General features: G+C 39.2%; 1 protein-coding gene across 3 annotated transcripts in view; it reads right to left on the reverse strand.

The window, feature by feature from the left end:
• The window catches only part of LOC103827344 (ethanolaminephosphotransferase 1-like), a 52,694-nt gene that overhangs the window by 22,559 nt on the left and 5,798 nt on the right, over positions 1–24,337 (reverse strand). For 2 of the 3 annotated variants that reach the window (XM_018909929.3, XM_050971130.1), the window contains 5 exons: positions 19,346–19,418; positions 17,289–17,357; positions 12,504–12,612; positions 10,362–10,436; positions 3,400–3,668 (listed from right to left, as the gene is read on the reverse strand). In XM_018909929.3, the coding sequence (XP_018765474.1) occupies positions 3,400–3,668; positions 10,362–10,436; positions 12,504–12,612; positions 17,289–17,318 (483 nt within the window). In that variant the 5' untranslated portion in view covers positions 17,319–17,357; positions 19,346–19,418. The remainder of the gene's footprint in view (positions 1–3,399; positions 3,669–10,361; positions 10,437–12,503; positions 12,613–17,288; positions 17,358–19,345; positions 19,419–24,337) is intronic. The other variant, XM_009102862.4, reaches the window with a different exon arrangement.

The following is a 24,337-nucleotide window of genomic DNA, read 5'->3' on the forward strand; positions in this document are numbered from 1 at the left end:
AAGGGCTGGGCCAGAGACAGCTGCCTGTTGCCTTTGGGATTTTCCTGCTTGTGCTTCTTCTGAGCTTGCCCCTCTTGGCTGGGGAGAGGGAGAGGAAAGAGAGTGGAATTGTCTAGGTCACTGCAGCTCTCACACAGCTCTTCACTTTTAAAGTTTTAATTAGGAATATAAAGGGTATCTCCTGTTACACTTAAGGCAGCACCAATGGAGCAGAGATATCATTACATCATATTAAGGAAAAATTTCTTCCCCTGCTATGAACTCAACCGCAGTGGTTTATGAAAAGCAACAGCAGGATAAGGCAAGTATTCCATTAGGGTAATATTAAATTCTTCAGAAAGAAAACAGATCTTTTTTTAAAGCAAAACAAGATGGTGTCTGTGAAAATTAACATATGGCAAGAAGCCAACAATTTTAATTTCTCAGGAAAGCTTTCTCTTTTTTTTTTTTTCCTCCAAGAGACTTAATTTGCAAATATTAGCTTTATTTGGTTTGTCTTGTAACAAAAATAAAGCTCTTCATTTTCACAAGATGTATTCAAGGGAATTTCTCACAGATATAGCAGAGATCTTTGCCTTTTCTTCAGACTTTTGGGGTTTCCAATAGGTATCCTTACTCAAAAGTGTATGAAAATTGTCTAGATGCTATGAAACAGAGGCTGCGCTCCCTGCACCTTTTTCTGCTACTCAGGAATCAGCACAAGATAGATCCTTGTGCAGGAGGGAGGGGAGACAGGAATAGCTTTCCCTGCTGCATTTGCTGCCACCTTGATTCTGGATCCACAAACATAATGGTCCTCTGACCAAGCATCTCTCAGACACACTACAGCCATTTTTCAAGTTTACAAACCACAGCTTCCTGCAAATGATTGTCTGCTGTAATCAAAGCTAATTGGAGTGCCAATTACAGCCCAGCTAGTGTAATTGGGTTACCAGTTCTGATGAGTCATCAAGTCACAGAAAAACGTGATGTGCATAATTCCCACAGATTTCCCTGTCTATAACAAGGTATTTTTCATGAGGAACAGCAGCTCTTTCTCTAGCACAGCTGAGGCAGAGCCTGTGAGAGGGCTGTGTTTGTGTACAGCAGAGCTGACTCAGCAGCAGTGTCCTGGGAGCCACACTCCAGTTAAGTGCTCATTAAGGTCATCAGTCCTCTACTTGCACTCTGACAGTAACTACTGCTTTTCTTGAGTTCCGTGGTGATAACAAAGCCCAAAGTTCCTGGCTGTTTAAAAGCAGAAGCAGGGGACTAGGTGACCTGAGTGTCTGACATGCCAGTGCAACAGCATTAAGTTGTAGGTGGAATTACTGAAGACAGGACAGAGTGGCACATTCCTGCAGCAATGCAATTCCTGCAGGAATGCCATGGAGGAAATACTGAACTGAACACTGTGAATCAGTCTGGAAGCAGCTAGTGAATGCTTTCACACTCTCTGCTTCTAAATGTGACCGTGGGAATACCTGGCAGAGAAGCAATGGGAAAAAACCCAGCAAGGGAAACATAACCTTTCTTACTCATCATCAGCCATTTGCTATTGTCCCCAGTATCCTCTAAGTTACTGGAGATAAAGAGCTATCTTTAATACAACACAGATAATATAAATTTGATGAATGAGTTTACAAAACAAGAACAAATATTTATGGGAATTAAGATCTTTTACTAGACTAGTCAGTAGAGCAGGGAAAAAAATATTATGTACTTTCTGGTGTATATGTAGTGTATTTTGTACTAATGGAAAAATTCCACCTTGAGCTACAAAGCCTGCCTTCTCTTTGTTCATAGGCAATCACAACAGCTGTTTTTTTACAGATGATAAAATTGACATACAGAGATTTCAATAGTAGAGTCTTCTACCACTGCTGATGACTGTGCTAAAGAGCATCAAAAATCCCTCACATTTACAAGCTTATCCCTTTGACTGTAACCAAGTCATCACAGAAGGCACCAAAAAGCAAGTGAGCAGGACAGCAGTTCAGCATCAGAGGGGAACAGGAAATAGCACTTGTTAGCACCTTGCATCCCAGTTAATCAAAGCAGTTTACAAACTTTACTGATATTCAGCCTCACCACAAATCTGTCAGGCAGGGAAATATTAAAAACAGGGCCCAGGCACAGGTCACTAACAGGCACTGACAGAGTTAAAAGTACTGCTCTGCTAGTTGATACCCATTCCCAGATTTAACCACTAATACAGTTTGGATACTGCAGTGATCCAGCAGAGCTTTTAAACACTCACATGTACAGTGATCATCTGAGCAACCAGTGAAACAGGCTTGAACACAGCTATTCCTCTCCTGCTGGAAGAACTTCATGGAGAAGCCTTGCACAGACACGGCTGAAACTTACAGACCAGCTGGCTGCCTAATGTCTTAGTCCTGAGCCAACTTCTTCTCCCAAAACCTATTTTCTAGGGGACAGCACAGATGCACCACAGCTGGACCACCATCTCTGAGTTGTTCTCAAACCACTGGATTGTGATTATGTTTACAGCATTACATCTGCAGCCATTAATTTGAATATTGTATTTCCATTAAAACACATATTTGAGTATTTGTCAAACTTATTTTCAATAATTTGGCTGTACCTTTCATCTCATGCCTGTAACAGGAAGCTCAGAAGACTGACTGTGCTCTTCAGGCTGCAAGACCTTGGCTATGGGAGACACAGATAAGCCAGCCCACAGAACTGCTGGGCCTTTGGAAGTGCACTAAGCTTGTTAATACTGCTACTCATCTGTGCACTGAGGACACCACTCACTCTGGTGCCCTGGGCATGTTTTCTGAAGACTGTTTTCTGTTTTCTGGCTGAAAACCAGACAAGAACCCTGCTGGTGCTGACTGAATGTCTATGACTTTTTGACATCGATGATGACTGACTTGTTTTTCAAAGGTAGAACTCACTTGACAACAGTTACTGCTCTCTGCATAGGTACAATGCTGTTTCCATTTGGAGTAGAATTGAGAAGGTCTGGTAGTGTTAACTGTGTAATTACTGTTAATAGATTCTACTTGGACTAATTCACATCATGCCTCATAATCTGGTATTGGGGGCAAAATAGCTTGTGGCTTCAGATAGCATAGCAATTTTTGTTAATACCACAAATCAAATGCAGTTAAATGACATTCTCATGGGCACTGTCTGGCTGCTAGGCTTGCTGCAAGCCTTTTTCTCCTCACAGCAATGAATCACTGATGCTGACAATTTGCTCAGGAGCAGCCCTTTATTGCAAATGCAGAAAATATTTCTGAATTACTTCTAGGGTTTTGCAATTTCACATATTTCAATATCTCAGCCAGACATATTCTCCTTGAACTCTATTTTTCTATTGCTTTAATATTATGAAAACAATTACATAGTTAAAAAGCCAAAACCAAAACAGGGATGATAAATACTTACCACTTGGCTTATATCATATCCCCAAGGAAGAAAAAGAACTCCTGTGTTATATTTCTCCCAGTGTGAACACATGAAGTTAAACAAGACAATGCTTAAATATATATACATTGTATATACAGAAACTCCAGTCTTCCCATTGTCACGGGAACAGACAGAAAAAAAAGAAAGCACAAAAATGGAGGTAGCCCAGCTGTCCAACCCATGGTCAAATAGTTCTCCCAGGGGAGTACTGGACTGAGTCCTTCGAGCATGTTTCCCATCGATGGAGTCTAGAAGGATTGAGAAAGGAAAAGAAACAAAGAAAATTAGAATTAGAGCACAACAGAAGAAGTAGCTTTCTTCACATACAATTCACTACTTCCAAATATAACATACAGGAAAATTACTCTGATGACAGCAAACTGAAGCACAACAGCCCACTCAATACCAACAGGTTAGAATTGCTCATAAAATAATTGCTCCAGATATCAAGTAATTTTTCTGTCCTTACCTCAGCTCTGAAACTAAATCCCACTTTCCTCATGAGTTTTAGAAAGACACTCATCATTACTTGCCCCCAATGGTCTTGAAACATTTTTACATCAGTCCCTGCAATTAATTTCAAGTGCTGAGAAGTGTCCATGGAGCTTCTTGCTCATCCATTGGCGTTGTGAAACCTCTGAGCCTTTAGACCTCTTGTGGGGTGGATTCACTAAGGCATTTAAGTTCCTTGATGCTCAATACCTCAATGACTGACAGTTACATGGCAGCTTAAAGGAGCGAATTTCACAAAATTTATTTGTATTTGTGCTTACACATATTTTAAAGTGGTTTTTGGTTTTCATACAAGAGTGTGTTCAGATGGCCAAATAGGGCAATGGCTTCCTGGCCTCCACCAGAAACAGTGTGGCCAGCAAGACCAGGGCAGTGACTGTACTTGGCACTGGTGGGGTCACACCTTTAATCCTGTCTTCAGTTCTGGGCCCCTCACCACAAGAAGGACATTGAGGTGCTGGGGTGTGTCCAGAGAATGGCAACAGAGCTGGTGAAGGGTCTGGAGCACAAGACTTTTGAGGAGTGTCTGAGAGAGCTGGGGTGGTTTAGCCTGGAGAAAGGGAGGCTCAGGAGTGACCTTATCACTCTCTACAACCACCTGAAAGGAGGTTTGAGTGCGATGGGGGTCAGTCTCTTCTCCCAGGTACAAGAAGAAATGGTCTCAGATCACTCCAGGGGAGGTTACATTGGACATGAGGAAAAATTTCTGCACAAAAAGGGTTGTCAAGCATTGGAACAGGCTGCTCAGGTAAGTGTGGCGACACCATCACTGGAGGTATTTAAAGGTGTGCAGATGAGGCACTTGGGGACATGGTTTAGTGGTAGACTTGGCATTGCTGGATTAATGGTTGGACTTGATGACCTTAAAGGTCATTTCCAACATGTATAATTACATGATTCTAAGAATGCATTAGAGCTAAGGTGCATTATGTGTTGATCGCTTTTAGTCCTAGAGTGCTTAAAAAATGATCCAGCACGGTACAGGACCTTACTCTGGGGATGTAGCTGGACAATATGGTTTGAGTTGATCTGATAGTTCACTGCTGTCGAACAGGGTGACCTGCAGCCTGTTCAGCTGGTGGAAAGACAGAAAACGTTATGTTTTCTTCTGGGTCACTGAAGCAGTACTGTCAATGGTACAAAATGCAAGGGGGATGGCACAAGGGAGGGAAGGGAAGGATGGCGAATGCAGGGAGGAGAAAGGTGGTCTAGCAGCTGTAACGTTTCTTAGTTGTAATGTCAAACCATACCCTTAGTCTCTTTTCTGAGACTGTGCAGGTGAAAAATAGAACTATTTTCCTCTTAAAGTTAAGTGTAAACATGAAGGATGAACCTGTTAGGAAAAAGCACATAGAACAAACCCTACAGATTACTTGGTTTTGTCCTGAATCTCAAAATAAAATGGAGGCGCTTTTCTTTTTGACTTTACTTGGAAGGTGCTATAGCTAACAATTATTAGCTATTGATAGCATTAATAACCCAAAACTGACTAGGAACACAACTCAGCAGAGTGAGACCAAAGACAGCACAGCTGCTGTAGATCATATGCTACTTACTTCTCTGGATTATTTGGCAGTACTGTGAGTTTTGTTTAATGTAAATATACTTCAGGGACCTTAACCAGGAAAAGATGGGATTTCATTTTGTACAGATTTTTAGACTATATCTCTATTGTAATATCCAAACAGCTGTGATATATCCTCTGCTCAAACACAAATCTCTTGAGACAGTTCTCAGAACTCTAAAACTTAAATATCTCATAGAGGATTTCAAATACAGCTTGCCTCCTTCATAGAGACTCATTCTCTCTGTATTAACATTTCCATTGAATTTTCAGCATCTTACTGAAATGTGCAGAAAGAAAACTGCATGAGCTTGAGATTACTTGAAAGGTGTTGTAATAATATTAGAAATTCTTCCATCCATTGAACAATCTCTGAAACCCAACCACCAAATAAAGATACAAGCAATCCTAAAGAGTTTGTGGTGTTTTATACTCAAAGAACACCTATCCCAAATCAGACAGGATTCAGTTACAGAGGTGTTACTATTTAAAAATGAGAATGCAAAACATTTGTCTGTTTATAAGTTTTACATTGTCACACAAGTATATAGATATTAAAATATGTACCTCACAGTGAAAAGTGGTTTTCAGTTTGCAAGAACTTGGCTTTTGAAAAAGAAGCTTATAATATTGTCTTGAAGTACAGTACTTCTAATTATACTGGTCATGGAAAAAACTGCAGGAACCATATGACACATACATCAAACCGGATTTTCAGAAATCCTTAACCACATTTTCCATGTAGTTCCATTAGCTTTTTAAAAGACTGAAAATATTTTCTGGCTTAGGTTTCAGTTTGAAATCATTCATGCCAACAATGGTGTGTGTTCATTGGTTAACACACACTTCCATTGCTTTAGAATTCTTATATTATGATTTTGTCTCCCAAAGATTCATAAATACTCAATTTTATAAAGTTTATATAACTTTTAAAGAGTGGAATTCAAAGTAACAGCAAAAAGCACTCTATTTCATGGGAAGGAAATTATACCAAACCACCTTAAAAAAGCAGGATGGATGGAGAGCAGCATGTTAGGGAATTTGGAGAGAGTACTGTGTCATTAAAATAAGCTGAGAGAGATTACAGTTGCATATTTAGTTAGTTATTATGGTTCTTTGCAGTCTTCCAGAGGGAAAACTTTGGCCATGCAAAATTAAATCTCCGACTAAATATTTCATGAAGCGGCTTGGACAGCAGACATAAAAATCTACGTATATATTAGTTCATTATAGCTTTGACTGTCAACATTATACTCCTTGCCTTCCAAGTATTAGGAACTACAAGCTTCACTGGAAGAAACCATCTACATTAAAAATCTCAGAAGCTGAACTTTCCATGAGCCTTCTGGGGTGCCATCCAGTAACAGTTCCAATATGTAATTCCAATTTATGAAGCAATAGTCACTTCATTAAATCTCATACAATGACATAAAAAATGGTTTTCACAAAAGAAACCACTGCTTCTGAGTACAGAGAGCTGCTAGAGAAATCTGAGTATTTGTCACCTTCAAGGGATTGTTGTCCCATTGCTTTTTACGGTACAAATACAAAGAAATTCTGGACAAAAAGATTTTGGCACAATCTCACCAACTGAATAGAAATGCCAAGGTATGTGAAATGCAGAGGGAGAGATCTGCTCAAGGGGATACCCCAGGTCAGTCAAGATGGCTCTACGTGCATTGGTCTGATTCCAAAAGCAGTCAGTCCCTCTGCACAGCACTGCAGCCTACATGCATAGCACATCTGTATATAGCCTGAGCATCTGGCTACACTGCAATGGCCTTACCAGAAACAGCTCCAAGGACAGGGTACATTCAGAATCAATTAAGGTCGAAAAAGACCTCCAAGATCATTGAGTTCAATCTCTGACTGAACACCACCATGTCAACTAAATCATAATGCTAAGTGCCATGTCCAGTATCTTCTTGAATACTTTCCAGGGATGGCAATTCCACCACCTTCCTGAGCATTAATCCCAGACCATTCTAAGGATTAACCACCCCTTCAGAGAAAAATTTCTTCCTGGTGTTACACATGAACCTCTCCTGGCACAGCTTGAGGTTATTTCCTTTTGTCGTGTTAATTGTTGTCTGGGAGAAGAGACCCATCCCCACCTTGTTACAGCCTCCTTTCAGGTGGTTGTAGAGAGAAATAAAGTCATCCCTGAGCCTCCTCTTCTCCAGACTTAACATCCCAAGCTCCTTCTGCTGCTCCTCATATGATTTGTGCTCCAGACCCTTCCCCAGATCTGTTCCCTTCCCTGTACATATTCCAGCACCTCAATGTCCTTCTTGTAGCGAGGAGCCCAGAACTGAACACAGGATTCAAAGCAAGGCCTCTCCAATGCTGAGCTCAGAGGGACGATCACAGCCCTGATCCTGCTACCCACACTCTTTCCAGTACAGGCCAGGATGCCATTGGTGGTTTTGGTCACCTGGGCACACACTGGCTCATGTTTAGCCACGGTCAACCACCACCCCCAGCTCCTTTTCCATTGGGTCACTTTCCAGCCACTCTTCCCCCAGCCTGTGGCACTGCCTGGGGTTGATGTGACCCAGGTACACGCCCCAGCACCTGGCCTTGTTTAACCTCACACCACTGGCTCAGCCCATCGATCCAGCCTGTCCAGATCCATCCATAGAGCCTTCCTGCCCTCCAGCAGATCAACATTCCCACACAACTTGCTGTCATCTGCAAACTCACTGAGGGAGCACTCAATTGCCCTTGTCCAAATTATAATAAAGATAATTAAACAGGTTTGATCTCCTGGCTGTCCTGCATGTGCTGCAAAATGACACTAAAGATGACCTGCTCCATAACCTTCCCAGACACTGAGGTCAGGCTGACAGACCTGTAGTTCCCCAGATCCTCCTTCCAACCCTTCCTGCAGGTGGGCATCACACTGGCCAGTTCTCTTGTTGACCAGGACTGGTGACAAATGCTGGAGAGTGGCCTGGCTGTTCCACCAGCTCCCTCAGCACCCTGGTGTGGATCCCATTCCACCCCACAGACTGGTGAGTGTCAGCTGGATTCCAGCAGGGCACTGCCTGCTCCCTCCTGGATTCCAGCAGGGCTCTGCCTGTTCCCTCCTGGATTCCAGCAGGGCTCTGCCTGCTCCCTCCTGGATTCCAGCAGGGCACTGCCCGCTCCCTCCTGGATTCCAGCAGGGCACTGCCCGCTCCCTGGCTCTGCCTACCAGCTCTGCAGGCCGCCTGCCTTGAGGATATTGGGTCTTTCTGCTGAAGGCTGAGGCAAAGAAGGCATCAAGTACCTCAGCCTTGGTTACTTTCCTCATCTTTGGTTACAATGTTCCCCTTTACACCCAATAAAGGATGGAGATTTTCCTTGGTCCTCATAGTGGTGACAACATGGGAGTTCTAGCTGAGCTTTCACCAATCTAGTCTTCTCTCTACAAGACCTGATGACATCCTTGTACTTTTCTTGAGTTGTCTGCCCCTATTTCCCAAGTTTATAAACTCTTTTTTTTTCTCTCCAAGTCCAGTGAAAGCTCCCTGTTCAGCCAGGCCAGTCTTCTTCCCTGATGGTTCATCCTTCAGCACCTAGGGACAGCCTGCTCCTGTGCCTATAAGATTTCCTTCTTTAAATGCATCCAGCCTTCCTGGGCCCTTATTACACAGAACTGTGCAGTCCTTTAGATAAACTGCCTTTAGTCTCCCCAAGAAATAACTCTGTTACACCATGGTGTGGAAAGTCCAGTTTGGAACGAGAGAGCTTTGGAAGAGAAAGCAAAAAAGCCACACTAACGTGTGGATCTCACTTCCAGGTCAGCATCATTTCAGGTCTGTTTTCACACCACTGCACAGCAAGGTGCAGTCCACCTAAAAATACACTCAGGGCACAGAATGAAGTAGTAAAAATGGAATATGAAACTGAGGTGTAGGTGTTATGGGAGAAAAACAGCAAAAGGAAAGAAAAAAAATATACTTATTTCCATAAGAAGCTCAGGCCTGTCATCACATCTGCCATCACCACCTCTCCTGACGCACTCCTTAAGCACTGAAGTGCCTTACAATTTCCTTTTTTCTGCTTTGTCCTTTATTTTTCCTGTTCCTTTGAAAGCGCCCTCTGCTAATTCTGATGTCTGAGCTTCTCAGAATGTCATCATCAAGGGACAAAGATTTTTATGAAACCAAACAGCAGTGACTCTCCTATAAAGAAGGCTGAGAGAGTTGGGGTTGTTCAGCCTGGAGAAGAGAAAGCTCCAGGGAGTCCTTAGAGAAGCCTTCCAGTACCTGAAGGGACTACAGGAGAGCTGGAGAGGGACTTTTTTCAAGGGCATGTAGGGATAGGACAGTGGAAATGGGTTCACTGAAAGAAGGTGGGTTTAGATTAGGTATTAGCAAGAAACTCTTTACTGTGAGGATGGTGAGGCACTGGGTTGGGTTGCCTGGAGAAGCTGGGAATGTTCCATCCCTGGAAACATTTAAGACCAGATTGGATGGGGCTCTGGGCAACCTTATCTAGTGGAAGGTGTCCCTGCCCATGGCCAGGGGGCTGGAACCAGACTGCTGCTATATAATGATTTCCATTGATCCTCTAAAATAATATGAACATTCAAGAGGAATAAGAGTTACTATAATAGAGCCTCTAATATATTACTTAACATGCTGGTTTGGGTTTAAGTCTGATAAACTCTTTTTTTTTTTTTTTTTTGTGTTGTGTTGTGGTTTGGGGTTTTTCAGTTTGGGTTTGGTTTTTTTTTTTATTAATCTAAGAGAACTGTTTTGGAAAGAGATCAGTAATTTATCCACAATGCCTCTTTATCTCAGAACCATCACTAATGAATTTGAAGATAAAATTACATGAAATTGTCAGACATGCAAATTATTTCACTGTACATTACCTAAAGCATAAGCACAAAAGGTGGTAAAAGCACTGAACAGCCACACCCAGGTGGGAACAAGTCCAGGACTGGTACCTGAAAAAAAATGGGGTAGTGAGTCGGTGTAACAGGGGTTAACATCAAAGAAATCCACCAAGATATGCACAAAGATACAAGCTAGCTGCCACTGATTAACACACTGCATCAAACAGATGGAAATGTTTGAGTCTGACCTTCAGGCACTGGTGAGCTCTATCAAAGAAACACTGAGCAGGCTTGAATGTGTTTCCACCATTAAGGACAAAAGGTAATGGAGAGGTCTTTTGGTCCTGAAATGACTCTAGTATTGCACAAAACAATGATAGCAACTAGGCAAAAATATTCACAGGTCATGGGAAGAATATCCATTGAAAAATTAGTTAATGTTCATGTAATATATAGGAAAAAAGAAGTTTTCAAGAATTATTATCAGTACCAGTTTGGGGTTTGTGTAGCACTCTCACCACACAGATCTGAACAGGAAGTTTTTGTCCTTAGGCTAGCAGATGTACTAGCACCCCAGGTTTTTTTCCATGAGAAAAAGGAAAAGATAGTTTAATTGGACAGAGCCCAGAGTTCTGTTCTTGCTCTGCTGACAGCATTAATCCAAGGTTATTGTTGCTCCTTTAAAGAGATCGATCCTTCTTCCAAAGAGATTTCTATTTAACTTTAACATCACCCAATACCACATCAACACTAAACAACTGTAAATGCAAAGTCCTCTCAGGTTTCTGCCATTTGGCACCAAACACAGGGAATTCCTGCATACAGAGGTGTCCTTGCCTGAATGATGCCAGGAGATGCCAGCACCTAAAGCAGTGCCCTGACTACCTTTCTCTCAGTGCCTCATCTTGCCATTCTGAAAGCAAAGATGACAATTCCTGACTCCTGGCTGCAAATCTGTAAACTATACCATGAAAACCAACTGTGCTGGAAATGAATTTTTTACTTCTGATCCTAGGTATAGGATTGATATATGATATTCCAAAGGCCCTTTAGGTTGCATGAAAGTTTTCCATCAACTGAGAAATGATGGGGACCATTCTCATGTGGACTCAGGAAGAGCTTGCAAACTACACAGGTCTCAACTCTAACAGACTTCATCACCATTTTAAATGTCTTCAGGTTCCATGTATATCTACTGAGAATGTGCCAAGATAACATCATCCCATTAAAGAGATCTGTTCTGGATGTTCTTTTATTACAAGGCTGAGTAAATATCATCTGCATTGATAAAAAAGCAGCAGGTGTTCAAGAACGAGGTCAGACAAGTATATAACAAGCTGGTCCTGAAAATGTAACTTTTGAACCAAAACTGATAACAAGTATCCTGCCTCTAGAATTGCTGTGCTAAATTTTCAACAACTCACACCAAAGGGTACCTCCTGAAGCTAACCACCAGCATAACAAAATAAAGGCAGCTAAATACAGTTGTTTCAGGAAATAAAAGCTATCTTCACTGAATTGTCTAGTTTAAAGAAAATCAAAGCCTTTTATTGATATATATTTAACATATTAATCACCTGGAAGATTCTTACTGGGCTCCAACAGCTGGTCTGAGAAGCCCAAACCAAAGATGCCTCACACTCAGGAGCAATCAGATCCAAAACATTTCTGACTTGGTCTTCAAAGAGGAGCAAACATGGACTTGGACTATGAAAGTCATCATTTGAAGAGACATTTATTTAGATACTATATTTTTGTCTAGAAGCCATCTTGATTAGGGGGTGTGTACATGTGGAGAAATGAAAGGGAAGTTAACTCATTCAGGCATCTGTCTAGGTATTAAGAAATGTGAAATCAATGAAAATGTTATGAAGACCACTCAAGTGGAATTTGGCTGCATATTTAAACCCTGGAATAAACTTTAAATATAATGAGATCTTGCCAGAGACTTCAAGCAGCATATGCTGATACCCATTTTAGGGATACTATTAAATTAGATTTTTCAATTAAATTATCTAAATTTATAATGCTATGTGTGAGGTAGATTCTCCTATCTGCACCTACAGAAGCCTTATTAAGGGAATAAGTGGAAGATTTAAATGTCTGATACCTCTCTGTAACATTCAGAAATATAAGCATTTCAGTAATTCTGAAAAATTACAACGTGAACATATTTACCTGAGGCAGTGTAGTCCCAGTCATAAAAAGATATTAGAAAATAATTAAATAAAATCATGACAAATCCAGAGAATGTTAACAGGTTGGGAGCAATCCACAAAGGCACTATCTGTTAAAAAAATGAAAGTAAAAAAATCAGAAAAATTGTATTTCAAATTGTACATCTTATTTTGATAAAATATTTTATATATCAGGAAGGAAGCTTTTATATGACATCAGCAATATTCAGATTTTTGTATATTTTCTCATTTTCAAATCAAAATACAGTTTTAATTTCTGAAATTTATTTTCAAATGCAATCCTTTTGCCTGATTTCTGTGACTGCAGTAAGAATGATACTTTTCATTGTACTCCCTTTAAAATGTAGTACATTAACCTCATTTACCCAGCTGCCAAGGAAAGCCTTCTGTTCTGATCAGCTGTATCAGAACTGAAAGAAGACTGCAGCACCCCGGTGTGGTAATTCAGCATCCACGTGGCAGCTTTCTTAAGCATTCTATTCCCACACTAAAACAAGGAAAGCTCTTCTTCCAATGTGAATAATTTCTTACTCCAAACATCAACTAAATCAGACTCTGAGTGCATTACACTTTTAGATTCAGAAGATGTCCCTGTTACAAGCATCTCCCTACTCTCTTGATAGTAATTTTTTGTCAGGGTCTCCCTCTTTATTCATCAATTATTAACACTCCATTAATTCATTTTACTTTGGAGGGTGCTGAAAAGGACTCTCTACCTTCACCTAAACCTCTTTGTCCCAGTAGTCATTCTCAGGCATTCATTCCCTGTGGCTTTAAGGTGCTCCTTACACTGCAAAAGGAATTAATCCCTTTTGAAAATACTCTTCCCAAGTAACACAGTTTCTCCGGAATATTTTTTGAAATAGCCTACACAGCTTTCTACGTGATTTTTAGACAGAAGATATTTGCAGAAATACTAAGTATCAACCATTACCATCACTCAATATATATCACTTATCAATATATATAAAACACAAAAATCCTGGAGGCTTATTTGGGGTGCCTAAAGACACCAAATGTATATAAAGTAATTCAACACTTTAAAATAGTACAAGAAAATATTAAAGAAAATAAAACCAAATAATTCCTGATACTAACAGGAATAGTATATTACAATAGTATACTATAACCATACTAACAATAGTTTTGAAATCAAATGTTTTGTTAATATCTCAGGACTAGCTAGCTGAACAGACAGATGAATACATATTAATTTATTCTATCCAACATTTACTTAAATTTACTTTTACAATCTGAATGCTTTGACTGATTTAATATCCTGACTAGATTATATTTTTCAACTATAGAGCAATCTGTAATATTCAGGAGAAATTGTGAAAATGAATGGTGTACAGACTAAGGGTACACTTCCAAAAACCAGGCTAGAGTTCTTGAACACTTTTCCATTACATTTCTTAGACGTTTTCTGTAATAACACATGAAAAACTATTATATCTGATATTTTATATATTCCTTATCAGCAGGACTTTATCACTGATTTTAAAACACTGCATGTCAGCTCTCATATTTAAAATACACCACGGAATGCATAGAGCAACAATTTAAAAAATGTAACATATCATTCTGAGTGTTCAAAAGGGCAAATCTAAACCTCTAAGAAAAGGGACAGCAAATGTTCCCTGAAATTCCTTTTGGAGAGCATCTAAGGAGGAACCCTTGACTGCATGGTCTCCCTTTCTTACACTGACTGCATGCTCAGCATGCAGCAACAGCTGCACTTCTCCCAGCTTTGCTACCTGAGGATGAAGAAGATGGATCTTCTGCTGGGATTTATCTGGTATCTCTGACCTTCCATGAAAGAAGAAGCACAGACACTGGAAAAAAATTCTAGATTTGTCTCTTTTAATCTAAATCATAGATCAAAAGAGTGCTCTAAGACACTATGGATGAAATGTTTACATGGATATACATGGATAAACTGACTGCTTTTTCCTGGATGATTCATAAGGATTATTGACAATCAAATCAAGTGGGGCACCACAAACATCTGCTTTCTAATTAGGCTCATCATTCTAAACAGTCACAATGTCATTTTTAAGTTATTACAGGAAATAATTCATGCTTCCATGGTGTGAACATGAAGAAGTTATTTTAGCCCACTTTCTTGCTAACTGCGTATTTTAAGAAGGAAACTTTCAAAGGTTTTTCAACTTGTTATAGTTGCAATCCCTTTGGCTAAGAGACACACCATGAAAAACAGTTGCAGGAGTTGTGTCCTCAGGAAAACAGACTCTCCTGCAGTTAAACCCTTAAGCATATTCTTTTGATCCTTACTGAACCTAATCTGTCTAGGTATTTGGAAAGTATTCCAGTTGCAAAATCCCTTTTGTTATATTTAATGCTCCTTATCTTTTTAGTTGGCGTTACACTGCCATCACCCTATTTCATAATTAGAAAATCACAGGAGGTTTAAGATTAACTTCTTACACACCTTGGAAAAATAGAGCCTGAATTTATTAGTATGCTATAGAAGGATGAGCTGCAATCTTTATTGTCTAATTAACAGACAGCAGAGGTCTAATTCACCAATGTGCTACATGATTAATACAACTGGAGGTGCCATGGGGCAAATCACATCTGCTCTCTGGCAAAACCCTTGTGTGCTTGAATCTTTTAAAAAACCCTTAATTCCATGAAGTATTAACTGATTTCTGTTTCTCTGGGTCTAGCCATTCATTCTAAAAGCCTTAGTACAAACAGCAAATGCTTTAATACAGCAACTCTTTGGATAATAAATGGTAAAGTACACATTTATAGAAAGCTCTGTTCAAACTTCACTAGGTCACTTGAGACCACTAAAATGCTACCCTTGGCCAATTCTGCTGATAAAATCAAAGTTCATAAAGGCAACAGAGGGGAGTTTAATTGATTTCAGTGATACTGGCATACACCTGTGTATTCCAGTGGGATTTCCTCCTTTTCCCCTCATTTATCTCTGCATCCCCACCAGAGATAAATTAGCTGGGTTATCACAATATGTTTTCAGCTCACAAATTCACATATTTTTAATGTCAAGCTATTCTTAATTTCTTATTACACAGGAAGTACATTTTACAATGAATGGTAATGACTTATAACATAGGAAACACATCTTCCAATGAATTCTGGTTGTGGAATACAGAGAAACTTGTGTTGCCATTAGGACTAAACAGGCAAATGAAAGGCAAGACCCTACTGTCGAGCCATTGTTCTCATGAGTTGTTTTTTCTTTTTGCTTGGCTCAGGGAATTTAGGCTTGCTTTTTTCTCAACTCCTCTAAAATAGAGTAAAAATAGTCCTCGTGGAATTTTTAAAGTTACCAGTTTAGGAACTAAAAAATAATTAATTCAAATCTGAGAAGGGATGCATAAGGATGTCTAAACTGAGTGAAGGAACTTCTCCCAGTCACCAAGACGTGCACTTGTACTGCCCAATTTTGAACAAACATAGTAGATGCAAAACATTCTTTAAGAATTCTTTGAAAATTCCCTATTGCAATGTACTTTCAGGAACAAAACCATGATAGCAACTTGCATTCCTACTGATATTTTACAAACAATTATATTGTGGCTAAGCTATATGGGAACATTCAATAATCTTCTTCTTCTTCTGGTAAAATGCTGCAACTATTAGGAAAAATTATCTGCAAAGGAAGTTTTGCATTCACAACACTCCCCCTTCAGTCTGATAGCAGATGAATACTCACCCATCTCCTAAACCAAAGGGCAAGTGCACAGTAAAGCCTCTACTCATCTCCCATGCCAGAGTGCTGGAGGGGCTTTTCTGCCTCATTGTTTTCCTCAATATTATGATGGGAATAAAAACAAAGTCTCTGAATTGAATTGCTGAAGTCAGTGTCACATCTTTGAATTTCTTTTTTCTCATCCCATGTTCAAGTTGTATTTTAATTCTTCAGCTGGGTCATATGAACACTTTCCATGAAATTACTTTGAGGTTATGAATTAGGGATTATGATTTTCCTGCCATATCAAGAATAATCAACATCAACACCTGAATTACAGAATCCAAAGATGGCAGATCCAGCAACACTCTGACCACATACATCCTTTTATTTGTTTGTACAAAGGTTCATTTTCAAGTCTGCTCCAATCTAAATATTTCCTGTAATGAGGCAGATGTCAGTGCTTCCTTGGAGATCAATAAAGTTCATATTTATTTGAGATACAGCTTATTTTCTTCTTTTTCTTTTTTTATTGCCAACAGCATAACTAATTGTAAGTGGTTTATTTTTAAAAACTGCAGATTGCAATGCATTCAAGAGATGTAATCTTCCAATCTTTATGGTGATCATGGTAACCACTCTCATTTTCAGCTTCTGTGAGGAATGCCTGGCTGTCTCAAGCAAGTCCCCTCGGGAGAAAATCAGACAGTGCTTGCATAAAATCATATGCACAGCACAGAGAGAGAGACATGCTGTTGTTAAGCAGCATATGCTGCCCAAAATAATCTGTACTAAGTAAAACCATCCATGTCTAAAAGCTGTTTAATGAAAGATGGAATAATGAAAGATGCAGTAAAGAAATGGATGCCTTTTCTACAGCAATCAGAAAAAGAGAAATAAGTCCTTTCTTTCTAAAAAAAATCTCAAAACAACACACCTTAAACACAGCTAAACATTTTTCTTTTATCAGATGTCTTCATTCCAGCTTTATTGATTAATATGTATTTTTAAATTAAAGCACACGCTATATTTAAAAAAAATCTTACATTAACATGCTGTGTTTTGATTAAATAAAATTCTTACCTTAATAATTTTATTCCAGATGGGCTGCATAATATACACAGACAAAGGATTTGTATCCACAGCACTGTACTGTGAGGAAAAAGCAAGCATGTTAAACAAACCACTGAACAATGGCTATTTTTTCAGGACTATATGTCCTTCAGCATCTAAGAGCACCCAGTGAGACTGGTGTAAATTTATTTTATTCTGATTTATACAGATTTTATTTCATTTAAAAGCACTGGCCTGGTTTACAATTACCATGTTAGCAACTCTATGTCCTAACACAAAGGTTTAGGCTTGTGAAATGGCAAACAGCTCTGCAGTGACATTTTTACTTTTAAATTCTTATTAGTTTTACAACCCTATAAAATTCTGCATTTCTACAGTATTTTGGATTTAGCACCTTTATTTCCACTACCAATAGTAATGCACAGTCTGAGCACCAGTTCATTGCTAGTATGTAGGATAGACAGTGAACATAGAATGTGTTTCTAGGTGGAATATTATCTTGCAGAGATACACAGCTTTTGTCATAGTAACACAGTTGCATTTGCACTATGCTAATTAATGTAAGGCAGTATTACTATAAAAATGAGCTCTAAAATAGCACAGTTCATTACCACAATAACATTTCTCTATTGGACAGACTTGAAAACACATGTGTTTTACAAATTCCAGTAAGTACATAGCTGTATCTTTTGTAAACAAAATACTTCAGAAATCCAAGGCCACTCTGGATTGCTGTTGTCTCCTTTTTCCTCAGAGGACAGTATCAAGTTTTATCCTGCCTTGAGACTGCAGAACACAGAGTAATCTTAGGAAGAACAATCTTAACTGATAATACCACTGAAAACCATGTACTTGAGCCCTGGCAGGTAGACATTGGAAGAAGTTATCCATCATTGGGGTGCTACACATCATTATTTCAGAAATTCTTTGACTTTGAAAGTGCATATATGGCTTAACGTTGTTAGGATGATGTATATGACTCACAAAGATTCAGCTATATCTATATAAAGCACTGTCCAAACATCACGTGCAGAAAATGGGAGTGAGATGGGAGGTGTTAGATCACAGTTTGACAAAGGTGTTCACTTGCAGAAGAGCTGATGACAAAGAGTCTCCTTTCACATAACTTCAGCTAACAGTTAATTGTCTCCCCATACATATAGTTAATATATGGACCTCTGTTAGCCAACTACTCTTTGGATGAGACTGCATTCTGGAAGTACCTGTTCCAAGTCATTAATTATCAAAGCAACTTAGGCACTTGTCTTAAACTCAGGTACCTATATATGAAATGCTTAGGAACGTTTCCATACATTTCCTTTTTCTATCTGAATACAAAGCATATGTTTTAATTACCTTCTGGACAAAACAAAGCATACACACAGTAATCTTTTGTGTTCAATTTTAAATCGCAGATCATAAATATAGCATCTAATAAAATTTTTATAACAGAGCTATTCACTATAAATGCATACTGACAAATATCAAAAAAATCACCTAGCAGTAACTGGTCAGACCAGACTGCCTAAATTTCCAAAGGGAATAACATTTTCAGTTTTGTGAAGTGTACATCACTGATTTTAATTTTTCTAAAAATAAGTGTTCACTCTGATGTATCACTTTTTTCTGCTGCTGCTACCTATATTACTTAATACACAATACAATTTTGACATCAAGAGATTTTCCAACGGAATATATATTAGAATTCTTAAATACATTACCTCAGAAAAAAATTAATTTGTAGGTAAAACTTTACTTTTCAGGTCCAAATGCTGTATTTATCTTTCAAACACTGATTATTACAACAGTTTGGACTTTTGATAGTCCAGCTTGAATGTGAATTACCAAAATCTGTGGGCTTTGCTTAACATTTATGCCAAAATTAAAAATAATACCAAGCCATACAATACCTATGCCAACAGACCAGCCAGCTACTACTTAATTTACATGAGAACTATGGAAATCCTCTGAAAATGAAGAAAATTCAAGGTATCCATAAGCACTTTTGAAATTTCAGGTAATCCGGAGTCTGCTCAAAGTTTCACTGTGGCTTCTCATTTCCTTACCTCAACTGGTATTCAAAGACTGTGAAATATGGGACAATATGCTGACCAGCAAATTCAATGAATTCAGCCATACCTGGATAAGAATGTGCAAAGATCAAAATAAGGGAGTTTTACTCTTGCTTCTACTTTGGCATTCTCTTTCTCCCCTCACCCCAAGTCAAAGTCATGAATAAAATCAGAAAATGCTAGTTAACAACAGTAAAATGAGGCTTTCTATCCAAAATAATCACTGGCTGTTCAGAACTACTGCTTGCTCTTAGAGGAAAAAAAAAAAAAAAAGGAAAATCAGTCTCATTTCTTTGAAATTGTTTTCTTATAAAGAAATATAAGAGACTATTTAGCTATTATATAATTTTGTATTTTCTTTACTGGAAAATGCAAGAGATTAGGTAGCTTTCCAACATATCTCTACATAACAGACACAAACAAGAGACACAGTCAGCTTTTTGTTTGCCTCACAATTTCCAAAGTCAAGCATCAAAAATCAAAACAGACCTTATTGGAAAAAGGAAAAAAAAAAAGGAAAAGTACAGCCAGCTGCTCTTTTGTCACCTAAAGACATTTCAAGACACACCACACTTCATCCTGTTAATTCCTATGTCTGTGGCTGAACTGCTGGTCCTCTGGGTGGGGAAGGAACATTCAGAAGAAGTGCAGAAGAATGGAAATTTGCGCTTCCCTCCACAATAATTTGTTTTAGCCAGACCAAAGGAAACACCCATGGAAAAATAGCTTTCAGTCACAGCAAAAAATAAAACTTGACAAATAAAGTCTGCTATACAGTTTAATGCTCTGCTTTGTACTGCTCCCAAGAAGCTACTAACCTCAAGGCCATGAAATCCTCAGGAGTTTAATGTTCATGGCTGCTCAGAAAAGCAGAGTACTGAGTAACATGCTCACATTATGACCAATGAACATGAATGCAAGAGTCCATTGAACCTGATGGAAAAAAAGCACTGCTATTTGCTATTGTGCAATTCTGTCATTTTCAGGGCACTTATGCTAAAAGACAAAAGTGGAGAGGATAAGCCTGTTGGAGGTTTTTAAGTGCAAGGCTTATACAAGTACTAAGCACTTCCCTGCAAACAGTTTCTGCCCTGGAAAGGGGATTGATTGTCTTAAACAAAGAAGAAGGGCTTGGAATAATCAGAAAGCTTCTCTCAATTATTTTTAAAAGAAGTTGTAACAATTGGGAGGGAACAGCAGTAGTAAGGGAATAGGAAAAATGGCATTGACTTCCTCTTACTCCCAAACTTAAAAATGCTTCTTCTGGTTTTATTTAATAGCTGATATCTCTTTGAAAGTCATCTGCTTTCTCTCTCAGCGTTAATGGCTTCTAGGAGGGCTAGAAATGAGAATACAGACACCAGACACGTGCACACATACATGGTGACTCAGATAGCACACATGAGATCTGCTTTTACTTTGTGTTCCTGCATCTTAATTTCCATTCAGGGGATCTAGCACAGCATGAAGTTTCTGCTGGTCACCTGTGTTAAAGGGGAAAGGAAACAAGATAAAGGCGTGGAGGGGGGGGGAAGGGATAAACAATTAAGAAAAGTTACAGGAAAACAGAAGAAAGAAAAATGAGCAAAAGCAAAGGTTTGTCTACACAGTTGAAAGACAACTGTTCTGCAGTGACAGAGCAGAGCCAAATACTGAGGAGCAAAAGCACTCACAGTGGTCAAGGTCTGCTCTGCTACGTACAAGACAAAAGGTACCTTCTGGCTCACATGCACACAGCTTAGAAATACTTCCCATTATTGCAAACTGGTCACATCAGCACCATGCAGCATCTGCTGGAGGGGTGTTGGGCCTCATCATCTGGCCCCACACACCCAACACATCATTAGCATTCAACATGTTTAAGTTCAAAGTATCTGAAACAATCTGGAGACTACACTGTAACCCAGCAATATGGCACTTTCAGAGCATGAAAGTGAGCCCTGTCTGCTGTGCGTGTTCAAAAACCCAAATGCCCATGCTGGAAGAGTGCTGAAGGATGGTGAAAACAAAAAATGATGTGCATTTCCTCCAGAACTGACCATTTCCAAACCAAAAGCCTAGCTATTGCCTTGGAGAGACTTTAGAGAAACAAACAAAACCCAAACAGGGAGTGAGCTAACCATTAACGAGAGCAGACACTGGATCTTCATTGGACTCCCCAGCCCTTTCCAGCTTTGCACTATTTTATCACAAGAATAAAACTTTGGAATGCCTACGATTAAGAGAAAAATATAAAGCATGCCTACATACACTTCAGAGTCAGGAGAAAAGCAAGTTGCAAGAAATGTAGTTGCATAACTACATTATATTGCTATTTCAACTTCAGCTGCTCTTTATACTAACAGACTATTCCTTTCCTGTACTTAAATCATCTTGTCCCAGGTAGCAGCATATCGTGTCAGACATTTACATTCACAATACCTGTGTTTTGTAACTGACAGACAAAGGGATGGGAGGCATGACAATGGGCTCTCTTTTGCCCAAGGTAAGGGGGTTTTGTGGTTTTGAAAACTGGAAGATGACCCTCCCAGTCCAGGGTATGGAGTAGTGGATAGTGAAGAGAGCTCAGTGGGAAATCACCCTTCTAGCCAATGTCTGATGCAACATGAACTTGGCTTCTGTGAAACCTTACACTTCAGGAACCACACGAAAATTAAAATACTGAAATACTGGCACATCTGTTAACAATTTTCCATCAATCTTTCTGATTCCTAGAATATGTTAAACATGTGGAGTTCAATTCTATTTAATATATGTTTTTACAGGTTTGTAGTTATTATGGGACACAGTCTTGGATCTTAACAAAAGCTTCACAAAGGGAAGAAAGCGAAGCATGCTACAAATAACAGAGTTCTACAACACTGTGGATGACAAATATGTTCAGTGCTTTAAGTGCTGATGTATTCCAAAACACAGTCCTGTTATTTCTAATAATAGAATTGCTTTACATTATGTCATCAGTTAGTTAATTATTCATAAATAATGGCTTGGGTTTTCCATCTCCTATACAATAATTTGGTGTATTCTGCATTTTCCCCTACCCACATACATATATGGGGGTTTGTTTGTTTGTTTTGTTTTGTTTTTTTATTAGATCCCCAATACATAAGTCCAGGAGTTATAAGGCTGTCCTAGGGCTGGATGCAGCTGCACTGTGAAGGAAGAGCCTGCCTGAGTTGGGCTGCTGAGCTCCTCTCTCCCCACTCACTTTGCCCCCTTCAGTTCAATTAGCCTGTGCACAATGCAGCTAGGAAATATAGTTAGATTTTCCTTCCACCTGATATTAATTCTTGTAAATACTAGAACATCATGGTTTGTGCAATTCAACAACTCTGATTGGTATTACTAAGTCATCAGCAAGTTGTTATTACTCAAACTGCTGCCCTGGGGATGTTTTGTTACAAAGGTGTATTTATCATTCACCTCCTCATTTTCAGGAATCCTGTCACACATTGAGTCTGTGCCACATCCTTTCCCTTAATGAAGTAGGTATGGACCCATGTCCTTGAGGTAATGGGCACATAGAGCTGTGGGCACATGCAGAGCAGTGTCACGGCCTTAAGGTCACAGAACCATGGGTTTGGATCACAGGATCATTCAGGTCAGAAGGGAGCTCAGCAGGTTTCCTCCTTCTCAACAAAGGCTCAAAACCAAGTGCTTTATCCAGACCATGGAGAGGTGGACAGTCAGTGGGACTGGAAGTCAGCAACCTACTCTTATTTTCAACTAATAGTAGTTATATTAAAGATGATGCCTGATTTCTCTTGAGGAGAAGGCTTACATGGGACATGTTCAAGCACTTAACAACAAAGACAAAATAATTAATAAGAACATAGAAACATGATTAAATATTGAGCAAGGGGTCATAGAAGACAGCTGCATGTGTGCTGCTGTAAAGGGACAAAAGTAGAGGCTGGCCCAGAATGGTGAAAATATAAATCCTGCTAAAACCAAAACCTGCACACTCTCAGGGTCCTTAACTTGCTATTCAAGGAAGCTCTAACATAGCAAGAAAGTTGATTTCTGTGGGGTTTTTTTTGTGCAGACTGGACTTCCACAGTTGGTAGAAGGAAACAACAGCAGGATTTTGTGCTACACCTATTTCTGTGCATGTACAAATATGTATGTGCCAGCAGCCCTTTAAAGATCTAACAGTAGACCAAGTACCCATCCAGCTGGAGCTCTGCCAGAGGGTGTACCTAAATACCTGGGGAAACCACTCCAAGCCCAAAAGGGAAGACAGATTAAAAGCATGTTGTAGTTTCCATAAGAGCTGCTGAACAGTGGCTCTGTAGCCCATACACTGAACCCTTGTGTTATCTAACATCCTGTTGCACAAGAGAGAGGATACTTCACAGAAAGATTCCTATCTCTATAAAACAGCCCTTAGAATAAGGGTTCCCTTAGATTTATAACAAACATTACACATTCAAATCACAGCTACATCTTTGCAATTAGTCTTCTATTTAAACACAGATGATTAAACAAAAATACATATGTATACATGCATATTCTACACATAAAAATCCAAAAAGCATCTCAGAATGCTAACATCTCTTGTTAAAGCAATAAAATGAAACTATGCAGTTGGTATTTGCACTTTTATGAGATTCAACAAGGCATACAACTCTCTATATTGAGCATATTTGTCCCAAAAGTGATCTAACGAACCTTTGTAAATTAATGGGTGTAATATTGCACTCAAAACCATGTACAATTCCCCATCCTTGGGAAAAAAGTCCTGCAGCAAGTTATATCAAATGCAGCATCTCTGTGACGTGATTTCATTAAGTTGTTGGTTCATTAGCATATGATACATAGAAGGAAGATAATGATTACAGAACTCATGAAATCCTACATTGTCAGCTACAATCACAACAGGATGAGGAAAAAGAGGTAATGCATTCATGAAGATTGTCTTTCAGAATGACATACTCAGTTGGCCCATGGCTCTTTGAGACATGAGACACATGAATGCAGTGACAG

This window comes from Serinus canaria, chromosome 2, assembly GCF_022539315.1.
Source record: "Serinus canaria isolate serCan28SL12 chromosome 2, serCan2020, whole genome shotgun sequence".
NCBI lineage: Eukaryota > Metazoa > Chordata > Aves > Passeriformes > Fringillidae > Serinus > Serinus canaria.